Source organism: Ambystoma mexicanum, chromosome 2q (genome assembly GCF_040938575.1).
Source record: "Ambystoma mexicanum isolate Mex_15411 chromosome 2q, UKY_AmexF1_1, whole genome shotgun sequence".
NCBI lineage: Eukaryota > Metazoa > Chordata > Amphibia > Caudata > Ambystomatidae > Ambystoma > Ambystoma mexicanum.
In genome coordinates, this window is record NC_090924.1 from 702,308,723 (window position 1) to 702,328,489 (window position 19,767).

General features: G+C 48.6%; 1 protein-coding gene across 7 annotated transcripts in view; it reads right to left on the reverse strand.

The window, feature by feature from the left end:
- The window catches only part of KMT2C (lysine methyltransferase 2C), a 2,745,351-nt gene that overhangs the window by 686,959 nt on the left and 2,038,625 nt on the right, over window positions 1–19,767 (reverse strand). For 6 of the 7 annotated variants that reach the window (XM_069647923.1, XM_069647922.1, XM_069647920.1 and 3 more), the window contains one exon: window positions 8,389–8,460. The exons of the other annotated variant lie outside the window; for it this stretch is intronic. In XM_069647923.1, coding sequence (XP_069504024.1) covers window positions 8,389–8,460 — 72 coding nt within the window. The remainder of the gene's footprint in view (window positions 1–8,388; window positions 8,461–19,767) is intronic. 7 annotated transcript variants of the gene reach the window in all.

A 19,767-nucleotide genomic window follows, 5' to 3' on the forward strand; every position in this document is an offset into this window, starting at 1 on the left:
CCGGTGCGATGAGGATCATCCTGCACCGGGACCTCTTGAGCTGGTTGATGAGCCGGAGCAGCAACGGCAGCGGAGGGAACGCATAAAGAAATAGGCCGGCCCAGGGGAACAAGAAAGCATCGCCCATGCTCCTCGGCTGGGGGAACCTGCTGGCGAACCTCCGGCACTTGGAATTCGTCGCCATCGCGAAGAGATCGATTTGGGGTTCGCCCCATCGTCGGAAGAGCCGATCCACTTGATCCTGGCGTAGTTCCCACTCGTGGCACGAGCGCAGCTCCCTGCTGAGTGAGTCGTCGATCGTGTTTTTTATTCCTGCCAGATGAAGAGGCACCAGAAACATCCCTTGGGTGACGGCCCAATGCCACAGATCCTGGGCTTCCTTGGATAGGGCCGGGGTCCTGGTTCCGCCCTGCTTCTGGATGTAGAACATCGTGGTGGTGTTGTCGGTGAAGATCCTCACCACGTTGCCCTTGAGAGACGGAAGAAAGGACCCGAGGGCCCAGAACACCGCGCGGAGCTCCAAGATGTTGATGTGGAGACACTTCTCCTCCGGGAGCCAAAGGCCTCTCGCGTGAAGATCTCCGGAGTGTGCTCCCCAACCTTCCAGGGAGGCGTCCGTCGTCACCGTCACCTGGTCAGCTGGGGTCTGAAAGTAGGTGCCCGCCGACAGATGGGAGCGGGTAGCCCACCACCGGATCGCCTGACGGAACGTCTCGTTGAGAGGGATCCTGTCCTCGAAGCTGCCCGTCGACTGGATCCAGCGGGCGTCGAGGAACTCCTGTAAGGGTCTCATCCGAAGCCTGCAAAGGGGCACCAGATAAATGCAGGACGACATCATCCCGAGGAGGAACTGGATAGATCTTACCCTGGCCATGTCCGTGGCCAGCAGACGCTGAACCTTGCCCAGCATGGTCCTGGTCCTTTCCTCCGACGACGAGGCCAGCCGCGCCACTGTGTCGAGCTTGGCTCCCAGAAACAGGGCTACTTGCGACAGAACCAAGTGGGATTTTGGAAAGTTGATGGAGAATCCCAGGTCCGTGAGCAGCTGGACGGTCTTCGCAGTGTGCTCCACGGCGAGCTCCCTTGTCCGTGCCCGGATGAGCCAGTCGTCCAGGTAGGGGTAGACGTGGATCCCCTGTAGGTGCAGCCGCGCCACCACCGGTGCGAGACACTTGAACACCCTGGGTGCCGACTTCAATCCGAACGGGAGGGCCTTGAACTGGTAGTGCCGCCCTTGGACCACGAACCTGAGGAACTTTCGGTGTCTTATAGAATGGGGATCTGGAAGTATGCATCCTCCAAGTCCAACGACGACAGGAAATCGCCCTCCTCCAGCTGTCCCAGCACATGCTGGAGGGTGACCATACGGAACTTCTGTGCCTTGATGTACTTGTTCAGTCGTCGTAGGTCCAGGATGGGGCGCCATCCTCCTGTCTTCTTTTTTACGAGGAAGTACCTTGAGTAAACTCCGGAGCCCCGAAGCCTCTTTGGGACGAGCTCGATGGCACCCTTCTTGAGCATCGCCCTTACTTCCAACAGTAGTTGAGGGACGTGATTTTCCTTCCTGGCCACGGGTGGAACGCGAGGGCACTTCTTCTGAAACTCGAGGGCGTGCCCTTGGGCCAGGGCGTCCAGCACCCAACGGTCAGTGGAGATGGACTCCCACACGCTGACGAACCTCGCCAGCCGGCCTCCCACCGGGGTGCTTTGGCGGGGGCCTGAAGAGGCCGCCTTGCCTCCTTGTCGATGGGCACCATCTGACTTGCCGCGTCCCCTGTAGGCTTCCTGGGACGAAGATCTTGCCGCTTGGCGGTAAGTGGAGGAGCCACTGCCGGATCCCTTGGAGGCACCTTGTCTGTCTCCGGAGTTCCGAAAGGACGGCCGTCGTTGGAGCACTCCCAGTGCCCGGGCAGTCTCTGTGTCGGTCTTGATGGCCTGAAGGGACTCATCAATCGCCTTCCCAAACAGGTTGTTCCCGTCGAAGGGCATGTCCAAAACCTTGGTTTGTACGTCCTGGCAGAAATCCGTGGCTTTGAGCCTTCCTCGTCTCAGTTAAACGCCGTTGCCCAACTGACGGAAACCGGTGTCGGTGATGTCCGTTGCCACCGTGATGGCGTGGTCCAAAGCAATCTCCCCCTCCTGTAGGATTTCAAGGGCCTCAGCCCTTTTGGCGTCCGGAAGGAAGTCTAACAGAGGGGCGATTTTGAACCACAACTCCCTGTCGTAGCGGGCTACGATAGCCAGGGCGTTGGCCGCCTTGATAGTTGTCGCTGCGGAGGAGATGATCCGTCGTCCCATCGTGTCCAACTTCCTGCCCTCGCCGTCCGGCGGGGAAGTTGATGTCGAGGCCGATGCCCCCCCCCCAGCTTTCTTCTTTGCCGCCGCCGAGACTACCGAATCCGGGGTAGGTTGTGCCCGAAGGCACAAGGGGGCAGCGTTGGGGACCCGGTACTTCTTCTCGTACCGGTCCCTCTTTGCCGGCGCCGTGGCAGGGTTCTTGAGGAGGGCGAGCCCCTCATCCCAGATGTCATCAAGAAGCGGTACGGCGAGGACCGTCTTCCTTTTAGCCTCGCGCCGTTGGTAAAGGAACCCTTCTTTCTTCTTTTCTTCTGGGCAGAGCTGAAAAAGCTTGGATGCCCTGGAAATCATGGCATGAAAGGATCCAATCTCGTCGGGCGGGGACGCCCGAGCAGGGGGTGACGGGGGACACGTCCCGCCGTCACCTCCGTCGTCATCTGTACCTGTCGTAGCCGTGTCCGTGCCTGTATCATCCCCGTGGGTAGTAGACCGGGGGGAAGGCAGAGCAGGCCGCAGAGGTGGGAGAGGTGGCGTAGGATGCGTCGTCCTCCTCCTTATTCGGTGGACTCTCTGAAGGTCCTGGCTCTGGTTCCCCTGTCGGGTCTGGCTCAGGTACCTCCGTCGGGGGAAGGGGCAACCTTGTCCTTATCTCCGAGCATAAGGACTGAATCGCTGACAAAATGGCTGCCGAGGTGTCCTGCGGCGCCGGAAACGACGGGCGCGAGGGCTCTTGAGGAGCCTTGTCGGCGACACCGTCGCTCTCGTTGTCGCCCTTGTCGGGATCCCTCCCGATGGGCTGGTCCTCTTACACGACTTCGATGAGCTCTTCTTCAGAGGTCGTGTCCGTATCCACGATGCCCACCAGCCCCTCCCCCACCTTTTCCAACGAGGACTTCGTGGGGGTCTTCTAAATGGGCCTGAAAGACTCCCTCCGCGGTGGCAGGGAGACTCTGGGTCCTGAGGGTGCCTCCTTTGGTGTAGCCTCCACAGGCTGAACCAGGGCCGCGGCGACATCCTCAATGGAGGTCTTAGCAGGGTGAATTAAGGCCGTCGTCACCTTCTGGACGCCTGGGGCCTTCACCTTGGGGGGAGTGTCCGAGCCTCGCTCCCCCTCTGCCGGAATCTTCGAGATCGACCGGGGCCTCTACAGAAGCTTCGCCGGGTTCTCGGACTTCCTCTTACCCGAGCCAGAGCTTTGGCTCGTGGTTGATGGCGCCGGGGAGGATGCGCCCTGCCTGGCAGCCAAGGAGCCTGACCGTCCGGCGCTCCTGGTGCCTGCAGACTCGCGGTGCTTAGCCTTTTGTTGGGCCCCCGTCGCCGGGGCACCCTCACAGGACTTAGAAGACCGCTCGGACTTCTTTTTCTTCTTCTCGCCTGACGGGCTCTTCCCTTCCAGCCAGTTGGCGAGACGGAGGTGGCGATCCTTCATGGTCCGCTCCGACATGTTCCCACAAAACGCACAGTCCTTCTCCTTGTGGGTCTTGTCCTCATGGAGACAAGAGGCATAACGAATGCTCGTCCTCCTTGAAAACATTCTGAAGTTGGCATCCAGGGCAGGTCCTGAACAGCTTCCCGGGCGTCGAGCTCCCTTTCTCCTGGGCCATGTCCGGGGTAGGCCTCGGAACTTCTGGAATCCTCCAATAGCGTAACTCAACGAAATCTTCACCCTTGAGGGGCGTAGAAAAGTCCGAAACGGATCCCCGTTGATCGGATGTAGAAACGGTGGAGCTTGAGGCTCTATTTAACCGAAAAATGAGAAAAATCTCCTGAAAAAGTGCAAAAACGCAGCAAAAGCTCGAGAGCTACAGCACAAGGACTCCCAACACTTGAACGTGCGGTAAAAATCTGAGGATGGCTGCCGGAGGCGGGGCTTAGGGAGAGGGCAGTCATTGGCTGGGGGCAGTATCACCCAGAGACCAGTGATTGGTTACTACTAAGAAAGACAGATCAGAAATGAAACTGATACTGATACTGATTTTTTTCTATACCGAGGATTCCCGGCCTGACGGGGAATAATCATGAGCATGTGAATCCATGCCAGACTCCATGCTGGAGAACCATAATATCTATTTACTGCCCAAACGAAGCCCAGGAACGATTCTTACGCAGGGTTCTCCCAGTAATTGCATTGTTTGCAGAAGGCAACTTGTTAATTGGAGGGGACTTTAACCTCACGCCGAACCCATCGCTGGACAAAACCCTTCCACCGTCCGGAACTGACTTTGCGAAAGCGCTGGGCCTTGCGGAGTTTGAGGGAGACGGGCACAGTGGACGCCTGGCTGCTGGACCATGACACAGCAAAGGACTATACTTTCTTCTCTCATGTACATAGAGGCTTTTCCAGAATAGACCTCCTACTGGTATCAAGTGTATTATTCCCTTGCATCGCTGATATTCACATTGGCTTAAGGGCGATCTCCGACCATTCACCAGTGATAGCACAAATCACAAATTCAAACAGAAGGCCTACCAGCACCACAGCACCAGACCTGGAAACTGCAGGACTATCTCCTCACAGACATAGCAGCTAGCCAAGAACTAGCGGAAGCATTAACTAACTATTTTGCGGAGAACCTGGGTAAAGGGTCAGCGGAAGCCACAGTTTGGGACGCTATGAAGCCGGTGATCCGGGGGGGGGGGTGGCTATGAACTGTGCCGCGGCGCGCAAGCACAGGCACCAACGCAGGCAAGAAGTGCTGGAAGCAGAGGTCGCCCAGAAAGAAGCTAACCATAAAAAAACATCTATCGACTAGGTCATGGAACGAGCTCCGCAACGCTAAAGTAATCCTGGAAATGCACCTGGCAGACCAAACAGCTTGGGCACTAACTTACACAAAGCAGTACTACTACCTGAATAGCAATAAGGCCAACCGACTTCTGGTACATAAGCTCAAGAAAGTCCACACCAGAAACAATACATATCCCTACGTGATCAAGACGGGACCCTCCGTTGCTCGGACCCAGAGAAAATGGCCACCATGACCGAAACACCACAGAAATGTGATGGCAGGGAATCCCACAGAGGCAGCCGTGCGCAGGTCCTATCTGAGCAAGGTCCCAAGCCCGGCACACCACCCGTAGATCAACGCCCTGGAAGACCCAATATCCCTAGAGGAGGTAGCAGAAGTAATCCGGGCATTGAAGAACACAGCCCTGGGCCCCGATGGACTCCTGGCACCATTCTATAAAAAATTCAATCATATCCTGGCACCCCACCAGGCATCTCTCTTTAATTTGTTTCTAGACACAGGAACTATTACCCCCTCCATGGAAGAATCAATCACGATCTTGATTCAGAAACCGGGAGCAAACCCAGAACTATGTTCATCATACCGCCCCATCGCTCTACTAAATGTGGACTCCAAAAATCTTCTCAAAACTATTAGCAAGCAGGCTCGCCAGACTCCTTCCAGACCTTATTCACCCAGACCAAGCGGGTTTTATCCCGGGGCATAGCACCATGGACAACATCAGACGCACCTTAATCATCATCGAGACGGCCAACAGAACGGGAAGAGTACTAGCGATAGTATCGTTTGACGCGCATAAGGCGTTTGACATGCTCGACTGGGGCTACATAGGTGAAATTCTGAAATACTATGGGCTGGGGCTAAAATTCCGGAAATGGACGATGGCAAATTATCAGCACCCAACCACAAAGTTGAGAATCAATGGAGTCATGTCCCCCAGGATTGAAATCACTAGAGGCACTCGCCGAGGCTGCCCCCTATCACCCCTCAATTTTGCTCTCTCAATGGAACCGTTTGCAACTAGGATCCGTCAAAACTCTGCAATCCAGATCTCAAGTTTAAGGAGGAGAATTATAAAGCAGCCCTGTACGCCGATGATGTGTTGTTAACACTTGAACACCCAGACAGTTCCATGGCAGCATTATGGGAGGAGCTGAGCCAGTTCAAAGAGTCCTCAGGGTTCTCAATCAACCCGAAGAAATCTGTAGCATTGGGCATCAACATCCCGAAGGCGACACAGGACTCTATAGCAGCTAACCTTCCGATCCCATGGGCCAAATCACATCTGAACTACTTAGGCGTCCTTATGCCTAAATGCACTGGACGCACCTATAAACTGAACTTTCCAGCTCTACTGAAAGACGTACAAGAAGACATGGTCCGCTGGCAGGACCAAGAGATATCCTGGCTGGGGAGGATTACAACGATCAAAATGAACTTGATCCCCAGACTGCTGTAACACTGCCAGGTGCTCCCAGTAACACTTCCTAAAAAAGCTAAACAGAAGCTTCAAGCAAACATGCAAAAATTCGTCTGGGGGGGCAAGAAACCCTGAGTAGCCAGGAAGGTACTACTCAAAAGCCCAGGATCTGGAGGATTGGGAGTCCCCGAAGTCGAGTGGTACTGCCTGTCCGCGCAGCTAGCAGCAGCATTTACGTGGCAACAGTAAGCCCCGCTGGCTGAAATTGGAAGAGGACTGGTGCCAATATCCCCTGGAATCCCTCCCACACATTAGATGGCCTAAATATCCCCCAAACGCAGGGCCCCTATCGACCACGAGGAACACAGTAGACTGCTGGAAGCAGACAGCAAGGAAGTGGAACTGCAGAACCAGAACAGGCCCGCTCTCACCAGTTTGGACCCAGGCCAAGGGTAAAATGTCTTCGCCAGACGGAAGGCGGGGGGACTGAAGCACGTGTCAGACTTCTACGAGGGGGGGCTCCCTACTCACGTTTGGGGACTGCAAAAGGAAGTTCCAGGTACCAGAGACTGAGAGGTTCCGATACACTCAACTCCGACACTGGCTGTCCCACGATACGATGCAGATGCATGGAAACAGAGAACTTGTGGCTTTAAAACACACATTAACGTCTGCACCGCCAAAAGGAAAGATTGCGAGCCTGTACAGGCTACTGGACAGGACAAACCTAGAAGTGAAGGAGCCCTATATGAAACGGTGAGAAAGAGACTTGGGCAGGGAACCGGACTTAACCAGCTGGTCTCACATCTGGGCAAGTACTCACAAGGCTTCCAGATGCGTTACGAACAGAGAAGGAGCCATCAAAGTTTGCTACAGGTGGTACATGACCCCCGAAATTTTACACAAATGCAACCCCACTATCCCGCCTCACTGCTGGCGAGGCTGCACAGTCACAGGCTCATTGTTCCACCTCCTGTGGGAATGCCCGAAAGTGGAAAGATTCTGGAGGGAAGTCTTGGAGCAGATTCGACAGATCACAGGCCTGTCAATCCCATGGGACCCAGGCATCATTTTACTGGGGGACACAGGAGAAGGACAATTTCCTCTGTCTGGCAACTTGGCGACCCTCTGCACGCATTTACTAATGGCAGCCAAAATCTCGATCGCCAAATTATGGAAACTCTCAGAAGGTCCAGCAATCCCGACATGGTGGGTAAAATGTTGGGACATCGCCGTAGCCGAGAAAATCACTGCCATCCGCCAGGGGAACAAGAACAAATTCCACAACATTTGGGACCCATTCCTTGACTTCGTACAGAAATTTCCAGGAATAGCCAGACAACCCCCATCACTTAGATGGCTGTTGAAGATGGACTAATAAGTAGGGTTTGCCCCGGCCCATGCATTCAACGGCCCCCTCAATTGCGAACAGTGAACAGAAGAGCAATAACACTGAAATGAGACAATTGCAATCCCCACCGGTCCACCCTGGAACACCCCCCACCCTTACTGAAGTTAGCCAGTTAGCCTCAGTTGAGGTGATAATACTGTTGTAGTTATATGGTGTTTTTCTGCTGTTTCTTCTTTGTTGTTCTATCTTTGTCAGATTCTCAAAAGCAAATCAGAAAGATGTATAATGCTTCTGTGTTAGATAAATGCCACTAAACTGCTATGTTGAAAAAAAAATGACAAGTCTTGGAAGCCGCAGAAAAATTCACTTCCAACAAATACATTTTTAAATTAATTCAAAACAAGTTCAACAGCTTGCTGAACTCACACAATATCATCTTTGCTGACCCTCTGGAACGGCCATAACACGTAGTGCATAATAAATCACATAACATAGCCAAAGGCGCAGCCAATTACATGAGAGCCAATGTTAGGTCCGATCACAAATATCTGAACACTTTCCCTACTTACTGGCACCTGTGCTGTATAACTGAAAGTTCTAAGGTCCTGGACTGGCGACGAGTGATATTCAAAGTTGGGAACCTGTGAGAAGAGGACATCTATGAGTTTTCATGTTTCCTTAATTCTTTATATAACAATGCAAATTGCAAACCCTTTATAAACCACCTCAATGGTTTCAGTTTTTTTTAAATAACTCATTTGACAAAACATCTTTCTTTAAACATGCCTCAACTGTATAATAGTGCGTCTAATAAAAGTCCCTTAAAGCACCATCAGGCACTGTTCGAATATGGTTACTGTTAAATTACAGGTTTTCTCTTTTTATAGCTAAAGATTGCCAGGAGATATTTCTATCTGAGAAACCATATTGAGGTTGTGCATATCTCACACTGACACAATGTTTAAAGATTAATTTAAATCAAGACAACAAATGTGAAAGGGCTCTTATGAATTTGATCAACGTCTCATCACAGAAAACCATTTTGCAGATCAGAGGAAATTCACACAATTTAAAATAAGAGCATTTTTACAAAGTAGCCATGTTACAGAGGTGCACTTTAAGAAACATGCTAATTTGCGCAGGGCGATCACAAGCAGGGAGAGTGGGTGGGCACAACAGGCAGTTGCCAAGGCCTCGTGCTATGAAAAGAGGCAATCACAGGCGGTATGAAGGGAACATTTATCTTTGCTTTTGTTTTGATGGCAAAGCCGAATCAGACATGGTGCTTGGAGCTGCTTTTCGTTTCTGCAGGGCCCTTCTCACCTAATTAACATCGGACTGATGGACACAACTCAATGAAGTGAAGCTGCAAGCAGTGGAGTAACTTTGTTGAAAATGTGGGGGGGGGGCATGACATCTGAAGAAAAATGTGACCCAGTCAAATGAATGGGGACAACGTGGTGTTCCATGAAAGTTGGGGGGGACACACACCCCCGTTCCCCCCTAAAATTACGCCCATGGCTGCAAGCGACAACAGCCATCTGTAACCAGTATAGTATATTTTTTACATGAATAGTTTCCTATTCTTTTACAAACTAAGCAGTTTATTACCTCTATTGTAATCTGGAAGCATGTATTGTTTCATCAAGTGCGTCAACCTCTCAATACTTAATTCACAGCATGTGTCCTTCCTTATATTTTACTTTGTAGAATAACATTTCCAATGTGTAAACTCACCTATTTTGCTACATTAACTTTTGCAGACATGCATTTACGGTTGTGGTTATTTCTTCTCTAAAAGTGAACCATGCTTGTTTAAATTAACTTATTTATGCAACCTTAAACATTGCCAAGTTCACATATGAGCCAGTGTTGTTTAACAGTAAATTCAAACAAATTAGTCTAAAACATTTGGTGGGTGGTGAGATGTCCTGGTAGATGGGTCTACGAAAGACCACACAAATGGATAAAGCATATGTTGTATCCTATCCCCAGGTTAAACAATCCAAATTAGGGCAATCATTTCAACCAAATACACACAAAATATTTGGGACAGGGGCCTGGGAAGTTTGCTAGATATGACAATTCATAATTGTGTCAAACTGTGGAAAGAGTAGAATTTGATAACAGGAAAGCTGCATTCCCCACATTGCCAAAATTCCAATATCCTGGTCAAACTACCTTTGTGCTTAGTGCCTCCCCTTCCACTTGAGGAAAAATTGGGAGCGCATGAAATAGTGAACACCTTCGTTAGTAATGTATAAAAACTAAACTAGCATGGACAAAGCCACTGGTTTTAGCTTTGGTACAGCCCCTGAATAGTGGGTCTATTAGGAGGGAGGCAAAGAGGGAGGGGGAATGGGTAAAGAGAGAGTGACAGAGGGGTAGTAATTAGCAGGGATGGAGTGGAGCTTTTTCAAGTCGCTGTCTGCAGATGTAAGGTCAGGGAGATGAAGGGTGGTGTAGAGCACAGGGATGGACAAAATCCACAACTAAAGGTTTCTTTATTGAAGTTAAGGAGATAAATAAAAACCCATATGCCAACGACTAGGTTCCAGTACAAACTATTTGAAAACAGTAAAGTGGAAGTTCCAAAAGGACACTGCCTTTATTTAAAAAATCCTGAGACAGAAGGGGCTGCTTATGGCAGGGGTAAACTATGGCAAGTCGCTGCATGTCAGCTGCGAGTAACTCATGCTAGTAAACTTCTAGTTTACATTTAAGTGGTTTCTATTGTAGCCAGTTGAGGAATATGGGTTTTAAAAATAGAATTCCCCTGATAAAAATCAAATCACTGATGGACTTTTCCTGTTGGCAATCCAGGAGATGTACAGCACCCATCTGCGAGCTACTGGATAAAGTAGAAACCATGTAGAAATAGTTAAGTGGAATCTATACCGGTAAGCCCTGCTTTCAGGTAAGAAGCACGAGACACCATTATCTTTTCGAAAACATGGCTGCGATAGGTCAGTTGGCTTCCACACGATCCATTTGGTGACACATACTTTGACAAATATCCTATACAAATGGTAGAGAATAAAGAAAACTCTTTCGTGCACCATCAGAAAAGATTGTCTGCACTGCAACATTCACATTTCCTTCATTTAACATGATGCACAAATAAGGTTGAATCCTTAAACGGGCTTCTACAATACAAATGCTTTGTTGTTTCTATACTTAACATAAATAAGTGCTCTTCAATTTCCAGGCACCCTCAAACGACATTTTATGGAAGGCATAACATTTTACCTACATGTACTTTGTAAACATCTTTGTAGTTTTGTTCATGCTGAAATAAAAGTTTCCTGCTTGTGGTCTTAGCCGAGTCTAGCATCAAAGAGTGGCCAAAGCAAATAAACCATGGTTTGCCATATTGCTATACAATGTTGCATACAGATGTGTCTAATGTAATCAAAAGATCGCCTCTTGTTTTTTTTGGTCTAGGTCCAATGTCAAAAGCGGATATGTTGCAACAGGATCCATTAGAAACCATTTGCAACCGAGGTGTCTTTATGGGACTATTCCAGAGCGACTGCAGTCAAATGACTCAATTTCAATGAAGCATGGCTACAACACTAGGATCAGAAAGATTGTTAGACACAGAGTCCCTAGAATGATGTGAGAGCTGTAAATAGCAGGATTTCGGCTACATGTTATGGTTATAATTTCAGGGCAAACAATCACTTTTTCCATTTGCAACTGTCCTTCACACTAATACAACTTCCTCAGCCCCCCCCACTGGAGTCATTTCTCCGGCATCTTCCATATAGCATATAGTGCTGCGTGTCAGGTTTGTCGAGGAAATCTCCACAGGATGATATTAGCAATTAATTTTCTCCCGAGTCTTACCACCAAGCAATGCACGCATGGGCACAAGCACATGCAAAATATACATATATGACATGCATTACTCACTGTAATAGCAGTTCTGATGATTGTATTTGCTTAGATTCATATGCTTTGCATATAGTCCGACATCTAGTGGACATCGCGGAGTATTGCACCTTTCTTTCGAAGATTGAAAGGGGACGTTGACATGGACGCGAGTGTAACACTATCCCTAACGTGATGTGTAGTGTACCCAAAATCGCTCGAGCGTCAAGGTCCCTCGGATAGTTTTATCCCAATAACCTAGTTGGTCGCCAATGCGGTGCTCGCAAGAGTTTTATATTGCTAAGTTGCCCCTACTTCGTGGGTGTCCTGCCGTTGACGAATCTACAACTGCTCGAAGACTGTCGACCGCGTGGCCTCAACCCTCCGGCCAGGCCCTTAGAGTGGGTAGAGTGGGGCCCTGGGTTCATTCCTCTCTGAGAATGTGTTTACTTTAACCATCTCTTTCTCTTATTTGTCTGGTTGCCACTACCCTCTGCTATGGAGAGGACTCCATTTAAATTATGCCCGTCGTGTAACGGCAAGTTTCCTTGGAAGGACACCCATCACTGATGCAATCTGCGTTTTCTTCTCAACCACGACGAGCGCTCATGCAAGGCCTGTAAGCTCTTTCGACCGAAAACATTGAAGACAGGCGGACTAAACGGTGGGCAGTCTAAACTATGCAGGCCGAAAGCCTTTACCCCGCTGGTGCTGTCGCTTCGGACGAGGAATCAGTCGGCAGCCATGGCTCCGAATTGGAGCCATCAACCTCTCAGCGGAGTCCTCGGGCCCCCAAATTCACGTCCCCGGCCACAACAGACATGCCACAGCAGTGTTATGGGACAATCACACCCCAGCGTCAAGGGCACCCATGCACCACGTGTAAACAAGCACACAACCCCTAAGGCGTCTTTGACTGAGCCGTCGAAGCGCACAACACCCACAGGGCTGCCGAAGATTTTGACTGTGCATTCTGAACCTAGCGGTTCGGTGCCCTCCACTCAACCGCCTTCGCGGCATGAGAATGGGCATACCTCTGGAACGGGCGTTCACCCTAAAAAACACACCGTCGTCGACACACCGTCCAAGGGCGCACAAGCGCCAAAAGGTAGATTTAACGCAACAATACGGTTAAAATTCAGCAGATGTGGGTAGTCATGACCAGCTTAACTCGGCGCGCTCATGTTGATGACCCCCATAATGCTATGCCCCCGATCGTGCCATTTTGTATGTCATTCTCTTAAAATATGTATGTGCTCATGGCCTTTGCAACGGGAAAGTGCAGAGTAGAGATGGTCATGACTTTCCACATCCGCTGAATTTGAAGCATTTTGTGGTGTTCAGTCTACTCAATTTTCAAGGGTTTCGCAATATTTTTTTTTTTTTTAACGTACCACTAGCCATGGCCTTCGGAGGTGTAGATTGTACATGTTTCCTAATATGTTTCTTATGGATCCACCAGGTGGCCACTGTGATAAATGGTATGGAGGCATCACTGTTTTCCAGGCGGTGACCTCATCCCGTGTGGCCTGGGGACAGCAGCTTCTAACTGGTCCTGACCCTGGGGGTGACTATATGAGGGAGGATCACATGGGAGAAGAAAACCTCCGGGAGGGAGTGGCGGTATCCACGGATGAGACATGGTATCCCCCACCCCCTTTTTAAAAAAAGAATTTGTATTATATTTCCAACATGACAACCATACAGCTAAACAGACTGTTGTACATATTAACTCTCACGTACAGTTTTATGTTGCATTTTCTCTCCCCCATCCCTCAACTCCTCCCTCCGCCCGAACCTACAGCACCCTTCGATCTTTCCCCGCCCGCTCCTATTGACGTTTCCACTGCTACTTCACCCCTGAAGGGCTATCTTCTCCCAGGCTTTCCCGGTCTGACACGGATAGTGTCGCTATTAGTTGTCTCCAGGCGACCAACGGGTCTGCTTCCTCCTTCCCCCTCTGCCTGTTGCTTCGTGACATACCGTTGTTTCGGCATTCGCCCATTTCTTAAGATATTGCCACCAGACCTGTGCCTGCTGTTTCCTACACGCTTTCCAGCTCATTGCTATTCTACGTTTAGCTAGTATATACGCCAGGTCTTTGAGTTTGCTCACATGTTTAGCTCTATGAGGCCTGGGGGACACCCCCTGCCCCCCAACAGGCACGCCCAAGGGGAGCTCACATCCAAGTTTATCTCTTTTCCTGCCATGAAATGGGCCACCTCCCTCCAAAAATCTATTTCGGGGCATGACCAAAACATATGTACCATTCCTGCATACACTTCCCCACATTTCTGACACGTCTGTACACCTGCGTGTTTAAACTTAGCTATTTTCTCCGGGGTCATATATGCTCTGTGGGTGACGTATAACTGAATCTGTTGCAAACGCGCATTTCTCGATACCTTTTTATGGTTTCCTTGCACTCTGACCCACAGCCCATCTTCCATCGATTCCCCTACATCCTCCTCCCAGCTCAATCTCGTCTGGACCACCTCTTTCCAAACCTTAGACATCAGCAACTCATATATACTTGAGACCTTGTGGCCCCCTTCAGACACGTCATAAAATCTTTCTATGACTGCCTCGGGGGGCTGTAGGGCCAACACCGCTTCTGGCAATCTACCTTTGATAATCCTCACCAGCCTAGAATATGTGATATGCTGTCCCTGATGTAACCCTGTGTCCTCCACCAGTGTATCAAACTCCTCAACCTTCCCGTCTCGCCACACATCCCCCCCAATGTCACTATGCCTACCGGTTCCCACTTCCTTCCGATGTTCAGCCTCATTTGCTCATCTACTCCTTCTAGCACCACTAGCTGAATCTGTGGGGAACACTGGGATGGGTTCTCCATTAACTGGCAAACTCCATGCCACGTCTTCCCTCCCAGGGCTAATGGTCTGCCCTCTGTTGTTTCGGCAACCACATCCTCTTGTTCAAGAAATAGGGGGTGCATTCAGCACTCAGCAGTTTAGACTCGAGTGTTTGATCTTCTGATCGCCACCTAGCTACATATTGGAGTTGGCTAGACAGATAGTATACTTCAAAGTTTGGCGATCTAATGCCTCCGAGCTCATACACGTTTTGTAACTTCCATAATGCTATTCTATTCCTGGAATTATGCCAGATAAAACCCCTGCATATGCTCTGTAGTTTCGAAAAAATAATTGTTTGGGTATTGTATGTGGGATGTTAGCAAAATAATGTAATAGCCTGGGCAGTACCACCATCTTTAAAAATGCCACTGTTCCCATCATAGTCAAAGGTAGCTGGGCCCAAAATACCATACTTTTTTCTATTTTAGATACCGCCTTCATGGCATTTTGCCTACGTTTGTCTTCGTTATTGTGATCTATACGTCTATACCCAGGTATCTAAACGTCTCAGTTTCCCACTTTAGCTGTAGCACCAGCAGTTTGTGTGGCATTCCTACGTATATCCCCAAGGGGAATATGCTTGACTTTTTTGGGTTAACTTATGCCAGACAACCTTGCATACCGCACCATAACCTCCTGTATTGTAGATTCTGTTCTGGGTACAACAGCAGTTCATCCGCATACATCAATATCAAGTGTTGCCCTCTCTTAGTGTTGATTCCTACTTCCCCATATTGCTGCCTTAAATACGCTGCTAAGGGCTCTAATGCTAGGATGAAGAGTATCGGGGACCACGGGCACCCCTGTCTAGTGCCTTTGCTCAGTTGCCACTGTTCTGAAAAGCTTGAGCCCGTTCTGACTCGTGCCATTGTGTTGCTGTATAATAATCGGACCCATCTCAGATATGCAGGCCCAATTCTGTATTCTTCTAAAACCGCCAATTACCAGGGCCATTTAATCGAGTCGAAGACTTTCACCGCATCCAGTGAGATTATTTCCGCCTCTTGGGAGCTCCCCTCGACATAATCTATAACATGATGGGAGTCTCTGTTATAGGACTAATTGTTTGGGCTTGCTTATCTGAAAGGGCATGAAGCAGCTTCAGGGCCCCCGCGCCTGTTCCGGGTGCTGCAGCTGCAGTTGTATACCTCCGTTTATTCTCTACTCATTGCACAGGAATAGCAATGCCACTGGCAGGAATCTGCAAACGATATTGAGGGCTAATCCATATATATTCCGAAGTAGCTACTGTCCATGGTCAGCATCTTTTACTCATAATGAAATCCCAGTTTCATACGTGTCAAAACGATCTGCCATAAGACAGACGCTTCAGAGCACCTCAGAGTCCAAATTGTGGATTTTAGAGTAGCATTGGGGATATGTGGGTCCAAATGAGAGATGTGCTTCCTCGAAGGGAAACCTTATGAGGGGGCAGGCGATAATTGGGATGCACAAAGTAATACATTGACATGTATGTGGCACAGGAGGATCTGTCCTCTTTAAAGACAAGTGATTTGTAAGATGGTCATTAGTTCATAGCCTTACCTAAAGACTGAGGGAAACTGTGTTAAGCTTGGTACCTGTTGGCGACATACTCATGGGCTCTCTAATTAATTTCAATTAGAGTGGCTGGTCCTAGTTTTTCCTTTGTGGAAATTCCAGACAATACCTTGGTTTTTAGTGGATCCATTTGGTGGCATGTGCACTCAGAGAAACAGAGGATTCCAATTAAATCCAGTAAATGGTTATTGGTGTTTATTGACATTTCAGTGCAACAAGTTCCCTTGATTACTGGATTCAACATCGCTTGATTTTCTTTTATTTGCATGTCATATCAACAAGCCATATTCAGGTTCCTCCATCCATAAACTTAAAAGGAGAGTTCTGGCCTCTCTCGTTGGTGGTGCTACGCAGCTGCTAAAGTCAAAAGAATTGTAAAAGTATTCACCAAATGTTGTTCCCAAGGCCTCCCCAAACCCAACGACAGCCCAGACATGGGTTACTCGGTTTGTTGATGGCATTCAACATAATTGACCCCAAAGTAATGCAGAAGTGTGTGGTCTGATACTAAGACATCGGAAAGAGTCCTGAGATCATTATGAACCATACTATGGAAAGGCTCAAAATACTGGCTTTTGCTTCCCTTTGATGAGGATCAGAACACAGTTTGTTTTCAATATGGTCAACACCACACTGAACTACAACAATGCCTTCAGTTTGGACTTCCCAAACAAACTGCTGGTTTGACCACAAAGCCAGCAGAAATACCATTCTCGAGATAATACAACTAATAATCAACTGGAATTGTGACTATACTGTGCATTGTTTAAAACAGTACCTTAGTAGGTTATGTTTTAAAGACACATATTTATACAGATAGTGCCTACAAAGATAACATTGTATTGTGGGCACGATAAATAGATGATGTCCTATTGATTTGGAACGGACCAGTGGAAGAATTAAACAATTTCCTAACAAGAGCGAATTGCAATAACTTTGGTATTTCATTTACAGGAACCAACAGCAGAACAAAAGTTAACTTTTTAGATTTAACAATCTACCTGGACCAAAACAGACTGACAACTCATACATATCGCACAGAAAGCAAAGTGAATTCAACCATATGTGCCACGAGTTGCCACCATGACCCAGCAAAACGGAATATACCAAAGGGAGAATTCATCGGAGCTCGTAGAAACTGTGGGGATCAGACTATTTCTGACAGTGAATGTAAATTACTGTGTGCCAGGTTCAGAGAAAGAGGCTACTCGATGAAATGTATTAGGAAAGCATGTGATGAAGCAAGGAAAATTTAAAAGAGAGCAAACTTTGATACACCAGAAATGACCAGATAGGGAAGACAAAGAAAAGGTAAAATTTATCACCACGTATTGCTGTAACAACAAAATAAAACAGGAATTTTAAAAAAGAACTGCCATTTACTTAAACTTGACTCGCACATCAACAAGTATATAGAAGATCGGCCAAGTATAATTTATAGAAGAGCAAAAACTCTTAGGATGAACATCAGTCCGTCACTATTACCAGATGAAAACAAAGCAACCAACAATTACATGGCTACAGACGACTACAGGTTTCAGAAAATGTGGAACCTGCACTATGTCCAAATTTGCACACAAACCAACAAACAGCTTTAAAGACAATCATGGGATCACTATCAAAATTAAGGAAAACATTAACTGTAAATCCAAATTTGTCATTTTTGTAATAATTTGTATGTCAAAAGATGTACATAGGGAGCACCATCTGAGAACTGAGAACCCGTGTAAGAGAGTATTTGTCCTCATAAGGGAGTCAAGATGTAACACTTCCCTTAGCCGCCCACTGGCAGAAGAATCATCAGTTAAACGAAAAGAAGGACATCAAATTCATTGGAATAAAGAAAATCAGCTTTGGCAGGAGGGGGCGGGCAATAAGGAAGTACATTTGAGACAGGAAGAGGCAAGACTCATTTGTAAATTCAGATCTATAGAGGAGCATGGGCGTAAGACATGGAGGGGAAAGGGGGGACAAATCCCCCCCACCACAATTTTAAGTGGGGGGGGGGGGGGGATGTAACGTCATTTATCCCCCCCAGAATGTGTGTTTGGTGTGTCGTGCAGGGATCTGTTTTTGAAGTGGGGGGAGGGGCTGCTTACTATGCAAGCTGCCCTCTCCCCCCTGGCCCCCAAAGCATGGGGGCAATACCCTGGCAGCAGATGGGTGATCATCTGCCCCAGGGAAAGGGGGAAAACAAAAAAACATAGTTTTGGGTGGGGTGGGACCGCTAGCCACCAGTGATTTTTGCAAGGGGGTGCCCCCCACCATAAGTGGAAGGGAGCAGTTATGTAGCCCTCCCTGGGGGCAGATTTCTGCCCCTAGGAAGGGGCAAGGGGTACATGACACGCCCTCCATCCATTTGGGGTTGGGGGGGGGCTCTGCAAATATTGGCAGAGCCACCCCTCCCAAGCCTGGGGCAGTAGGTTTTGTCCCCATCGGGTGCAGATGGCCACACACATGTGCCCATCTCCCCCTAGGAAAAGGCAAAACAAAAATATATATATTATAACTTGTTTTGCGTGGGGGGCCCACTAGACCACCAGGATTTTTTGTGTTTGAAAGGGGGGGGGGGGGTGGGGGTGGCCATCTCCCCCCACCCTAAGTGGATGGGGGCACCTTATGTAGACTTCTCTGGGGGTAGATTTCTGCCCCTAGGAAGGGGTACATGAGATGCCCCCATCCATTTTGGGTGGGGGGGGAGGCCACTACAAATATTGGCAGAGCCACCCTCCAAGCCTGGGGCAGTTTGTTTTGCCCCCCCACACACGTGCCCATCTGTCCCTAGGAAAGGGGCAAAACAAAAATAAAACAAATTATAACTTGTTTTGGGTGGGTGTGGGGGTCACTAAACCACCATGGATGTTTTTAGTGGAAAGGGGGTGACCACGGGTCCTTCCTTATATTTTACTTTGTAGAATAACATTTCCAATGTGTAAACTCACCTATTTTGCTACATTAACTTTTGCAGACATGCATTTACGGTTGTGGTTATTTCTTCTCTAAAAGTGAACCATGCTTGTTTAAATTAACTTATTTATGCAACCGTAAACATTGGCAAGTTCACATATGAGCCAGTGTTGTTTAACAGTAAATTCAAAGAAATTAGTCTAAAACATTTGGTGGGTGGTGAGATGTCCTGGTAGATGGGTCTACGAAAGACCACACAAATGGATAAAGACGGGTGTCTTATTTTTGGGGTTCTCTGTTTTCCTTGGTGGCTTCGACACCCTAGGCCCAAATGTGTAGGTTGTCCACATGAGCAAAATCTGCTTTGCCCAACAAAAACGGTACCTCACATGTGTGGGTGCACCTACCTGGGCGTAAAGGGAAAAGGCTAACCCACTAGTAACCCCAAGCCTTTCGGCAGAGCTGATTTTGCTCATGTAGACAACATACAGATTTGGGCCTAGGGTGTCGAAGCCACCAAGGAAAACCAAGAACCCCATGCATTTCCAAAAAGAGGACACCCGTGGGAATCCACAGGGGTCTGACTTGCGCGAATCGCCCCAGAATGTATTACCCACAATCCCCGCCAAAGTCTGAAATTTGGTGAAAAAACTACAATTTTCAGACATTTCCCTCTTGCCACCCACCGAAACGCCGCCAACACCACATGTCCTGCCTTTCCGCGTTTCC